The 5899-nt window shown below is 39.0% G+C and overlaps 1 gene segment (V, D, J or C); it reads right to left on the bottom strand.

Annotated features, from left to right (window-relative positions):
* Nucleotides 1–494: 494 nt before the first annotated feature.
* On the bottom strand, nt 495–1056 carry LOC143102887 (Ig heavy chain V region 5A-like). The segment is given in 2 exon segments: nt 495–856; nt 987–1056. Coding segments are annotated over 2 exon segments (432 nt in total).
* Nucleotides 1057–5899: the final 4843 nt, after the last annotated feature.

Below are 5899 nucleotides of genomic sequence, written 5' to 3' on the forward strand. Positions count from 1 at the left end.
AGTAGCTGTACTGTATGCCCAACCAATTTACAGGTAAGACCCTGACCACATGTCAGACTCAAAACTGACCAGACTGTTTCATCATGTTGTATATTTTCTTTTTTATCCAGTATTCAGATATCAGTTCCCTGAAGTCGCATATTCATTTAATTGTCACACTTTAGAATTGTTAATGCTGACTTTTATTCAAATTCTTACTGTTGACTTCCTCAATTTTGTCCACAGATACTTTACCTTCTATTTGTATTTGATTTGATTTGTTGATTTACTCATGAGCTTTTTTTGCGATCCTTCATTTAAAAAAAAAAAAAACTCAGTTTCTCTATTAAGAATTGGGACAGAGCTCCATTGTTGGCTTACAGTAACATGGGGAAAGATTTAATGTCAGTCACACAGCCTGTGGTTAATGAATGGCTTAATGGGTAGAAGTGGAGACGGATGAGATTACACTGCCCTCTGTTGACTGTAAAAGAGTCCATTCATGTGTCAATGCTTCAGTCAGTCAGAACTGCCAGAGTTGTTTTTGTGCAGCTCTGCAGTTTCATGTGTGACTGTGGGTAGCGAGCACAGTAATACACAGCTGTGTCTCCAGGCTGCATGTTTTGCCCTCGCAGGATGATTGTGTTACTGGATGTGTCTCTGGAGACGCTGAACTTGTTCTTCAGTGAGTCTTTATGGTCTGTGCTACCATCAGTCCAGATAATATTGATCCACTCCAGAGCTTTCCCTGATGGCTGTCGAATCCAAGCTGTATGACTGCTAGTAACTGAATAGGAGACTTTACAGTTGATGGTCAAGCTTTGACCCGGCTGGATGACCAGTGAAGCTGGCTGAGTGAGCTCAACTGAATGAACATCTGAGAAACCACAAACATACCTGTTACTCTCATGACAGCTCAAAAACACACACACACACACACACACAATGCTGACATGGTGTCATGTACAGTAGATTCAATGTACATCCATTAAAAATGAGAAACTCACTGGATGCAGCAGCCAGCAGTAGTACCACAGATAACAGAGACATGGTTTGTGTTGAAGGTGATGATCTCATAGTAACTTCTTCTCTCTGTCGTTCCTGTTGGACACTGAATATTTATAGAGGCCACACCACAACCCTCCTCAAACAGGAAGTGGGAAATGGATTTTCATTTTCACAAAAAAGGTTCTGTACATTTGAATCCCATGTTAACCAGTATTTCATAATAATATACATTTAGAACTGAATTTATTCTGATTCCAGCTGTGTTCACTTTGATGCATTGTGTCAGCTATTAATAATAAATGTATGTATTATTAATACATGATAAATGTATTTCGTACACTGACGAAAACTGTAATTCCAAATTCATTCATCTTCATTTGTCATTCGATTTTGTTTGTGCTTTTACGGATGATATGGTTGTTTTCTGTTCGTGGAGCCAAAATTGTACATATGAATATGTTTTGAATAATGTATGGAAACAAGAAACCAGACTCAAAAGTCTAGTTGTAGCCTACATTTCAGACTATATACTTATGCCTTCCTTGTCTTGATACTGGAGAGGTGGTCTGCTGTTTCTCCGAAATGTCAAATGACTGAGAATAAGATACTTTGGAGTTCATGAGTAAGTTTTTACTCGCTGGATTATCACTGAAGCTGCCTGAATAAATTCACCTGGATACACAATGCTCTCAAAGTTCTATAAAGGCATCTCCAGTTACGTTACAGTAATGTTATTTTTGTTTCTCATCATCTGTGATTTTACTGGATAGAGCCACAAGATGCAGCAGGCCTGAAAGAAATGTGGTATTACATCCAGAGTCCAGTGACTGACGGGTCATATGTGCTTAGAGCTCAGAATGTGTTGTGAGTCTGATTTACTGTAATTCATGTGAATCACATGGAAAAATCAATCAGCTTGATGATGCATTAAGCAGAAATTGTAAATTAAGCACTGCTCTGGCATGTAAAAAGACAACAACTAAATTATTTTAAGCAAGAGCACAGTTAATGGGCAGGACAAGCAAACTGGTCCATGTCTAAATGAAATGGGTTTACAATGGAAACAAATATTTCCATACAAGAGTGAAAGTCATCTACAGAGAGAAGTTGAATTATACACAGTAAACATGTAAGACATATTGAAACCAAAAATAGTGATGTTTCCCAAATAATTTGCTGTTTTGAATAAAATATTGCACATAGAGTTTTGAAAAAGCTGATTTTGCAAAAAAGGCAGAAATTGCTATATTTCCAAAGAAAGAAATTACTGACTATCAACATTACTTTCCAAAGAAAATTAATTTCTCTGTGTGTGTGTGTGTGTGTGCAGAAACAAACATGTGTTCCTAAGGCATTTCCAGAGGCACACAAAACAACATTGAGCTAATGGTAACTTGGGAAGAAACAAAAAAAAAAGGTTTTACGTAAAGTCGACTTTTTGTATAGCATTATGTTAAAGTCTGAATCATTTTCAATTCAAAGTATCTGCATAGGTAGGTAGGTAGGTAGGTAGGTAGATAGATAGATAGATAGATAGATAGATAGATAGATAGATAGATAGATAGATAGATAGATAGATAGATACTTTATTGATCCCCAAGGGAAAATTCAAGATAGATAGATACTTTATTGAAAACTTGAAAATTCAAGTTTTCAGTTCAGGTTGCAAGGGTAGTTTTGCAGATTTGGGGTTATGGTGTGAGTGACATATTTAGAAAATTGTGTGAAGATTTTGTGTGTAATTAGTTGAAAAAAACTGTGATATCACTGCGTACCTCTCACTTGCTTGTGTTATTTGAGTTGCTGTCCACCTGATAGGAGGTTTTTGTGTGGGGAAGTAGCATGTTTGTCATGGTGTGGGGTTTCGAGCACAGTAATACACAGCTGTGTCCTCCGACTGGAAGTTCTGGCCTTGTAACAACACTGTGCTAGCAGAGGTGTCCACCCTGAAACTGATCTTGCTTTTCAAAGAGTCTGTAGTTCCACTTCTTCCACCACCACCCATGTACCCAACCCACTCCAATGTTTTCCCCACAGGCTGGCGTATCCAGTTGTACCAATCGCTAGTTGAAAACCCTGAGATCTTACAGGAGATGGAGAATGACTGCCCTGGTGTCACAACCATATTACTCGGCTGGACAAGCTCAATACCATCAATGCCTGTAAAAGGATGGAAGCAACAACATACTTCAGATAATGCATCAGTGAAAAGAGATGAGATATTCTGATCATTAAAGATGTAGTTTCCTCCTTACAGGTGGTAGCTGCCAGCAGCAGCAGAGCTGCAGGAATCATCATGTAGCTGAAGCTGAACTGATGGGAGCTGATCTTCTCTTCTGTCTTTTTCAGACCCCAGGAATCACTGATGACCTGCAGCCACACCAGCAGGCTTTATATCAGGGAGGGACCTCAGGGGGAGATACAGAATTCACATTTGCATGAAAAGGTTTCTCCATTTAACCTTTTCAGACTTCTGTCTACTTGTCTTAAACTTTGCATATTTTATTTATAATTATTAACACTGACAAATAGATAAATACCTCCTGTATTTTGGCCACTGATGATTGTCATGACCAATTCATTCACTAGCTCAAAAAGTTTATATTGCAATGTCGGAAATGCTATTTTTGTTTTTTTTCTGTTGATCCAAATTAAGACAGAGTTATATTGTTGTCTTATTATGGGTAATGTTTTGATAGATGTCCTAAGATGTGTGGTGAATTAATGTCTAATGGACAGAAGTAGATGAGATTAGACTGCCCTCTGTTGATGGAAAAAGAAACAACATGAAGTTTGTTCAACTGTTGAAAGTCAGGTGTGAATGTTTCAGTCAGTCAGACTCAGTCCGTTGTTTTTGTGCAGCTCTGCAGTCTCATGTGTGACTGTGGGTCTCGAGCACAGTAATACACAGCTGTGTCCTCAGCTTTCAGGCTGTTCACTTGTAGGTTCAGTATGTTGGAGTTTTTGGTGATGGAGAACTGGCCCTGGAGAGACTGGGCAAATCCTGTGCTAGTGCCTGTATCAATATACCCGATCCACTCCAGCCCCTTTCCTGGTTTCTGACGGATCCAGTGCATCCAGTAGCTGCTCATAGAAAATCCAGATACAGTGCAGGACAGAGTGACCGAGTCTCCAGGTCTCTTCACCACTGGACCAGATGAGGTCAGAGACTGACCAGAGACAACTGAACAAAACAAACCTGATTGATTAAATACATCAAACATATTTGCCAACATACAGACAGTCTGAAAATAAACATTGTGTCTATGCTTACCACTCAAACTGGCCGCTATCAAGATTACCCAAATCATTTTTATGTCTGTGGTGGTGTAATGTCAGTACAGTATATGTCAGTAGAACGGGTGGACAATTGTTATATCAGAACAGACAAAGATGTGTTTTGCATAATCCCTCCTGCTTTCCAAGGTTGGCTTGACAGAGCCAAGAGCAGGGGCAGGAAATTGTTTGTTTTTTTATTGTTGTAAAAAGCAGTGCTGATATGTGTGATGTTTATTATTTGATTATTGTCATTTTCACAAAATGTATTCAACAAACATATTCAGCACTCTATACAGTCTGAACAGTTTAGCATGCAAACCAGCCAGAGATGGACTATCTTTGTTAATGCTACTTTGTACCTCAAGTGGTGTGTTCAACTGCAATTTTCTTTGCTGCCATCTGTTTGCTGCCACAGCTATGACCCCAGACCCCACTTTGTAGCTACACACGCCTGTCTAATTGCTCTATAATGTAGAAAGGGACAGCAACACGAATTGTCCCGGCTTTTGGTGAAAATGAACTTATGATTATAATTTCTGCTAGTTTCAAATTAAACGGCTATTCAGTTTTCTTCTTGGTTGTGTTTATTAGACAGCAAATCCTGTGTAGCCTACAAAAAAATTTTGAATGTTGATGTTATGTTGAATGACAGTAGAAATATGGTTTACCTTATTACCTAGCAACTGTGTTGCGCATTGTATTTCAGGCATTGCAAGTTTATATTGCAATGCCTGAAATACAATTTTCAGTTTTTTTATGTTGAGTCCAAACTGAGACAGAGTTCTATTGTTGGCTATTATGGGTAATGTTTTGATAGATGTCCTAAGATGTATGGTGAATTATTGTCTAATGAACAGAAGTAGATGAGATTAGACTGCACTCTGTTGATGGAAAAAGAAACAACATGAAGTTTGTTCAACTGTTGAAAGTCAGGTGTGAATGTTTCAGTCAGTCAGACTCAGTCCGTTGTTTTTGTGCAGCTCTGCAGTCTCATGTGTGACTGTGGGTTTCGAGCACAGTAATACACAGCTGTGTCCTCAGCTTTCAGGCTGTTCACTTGTAGGTTCAGTTTGTCTGAGTTTTTGGTGATGGAGAACTGGCCCTGGAGAGACTGGGCAAATCCTGTGCTAGTGCCTGTATCAATATACCCGATCCACTCCAGCTCCTTTCCTGGTTTCTGACGGATCCAGTGCATCCAGTAGCTGCTCATAGAAAATCCAGATACAGTGCAGGACAGAGTGACTGAGTCTCCAGGTCTCTTCACTTCTGGACCAGAGGAGGTCAGAGACTGACCAGAGACAACTGAACAAAACAAACCATGATTGATTAAATACATCAAACATATTTGCCAACATACAGACAGTCTGAAAATAAATATTGTGTCTGTGCTTACCACTCAAACTGGCCGCTATCAAGATTACTCAAATCATTTTTATGTCTGTGGTGCTGTAATGTCAGTATATGTCAGTAGAACGGATGGTACGGATGAAACAGATTGTTATATCAGAACAGACAAAGATGTGTTTTGCATAATCCCTCCTGCTTTCCAAGGTTGGCTTGACAGAGCCAAGAGCAGGGGCAAGAATTTTTTTTTTTTTTTTTATTGTTGTAAAAAGCAGTGCTGATATGTGTG

This window comes from Alosa pseudoharengus, unplaced genomic scaffold, assembly GCF_046254945.1.
Source record: "Alosa pseudoharengus isolate Yale_2024_CS ecotype anadromous, Long Island Sound unplaced genomic scaffold, YU_APseudo_1.1 YU_APseudo_1.1_scf_4, whole genome shotgun sequence".
Lineage (NCBI taxonomy): Eukaryota > Metazoa > Chordata > Actinopteri > Clupeiformes > Clupeidae > Alosa > Alosa pseudoharengus.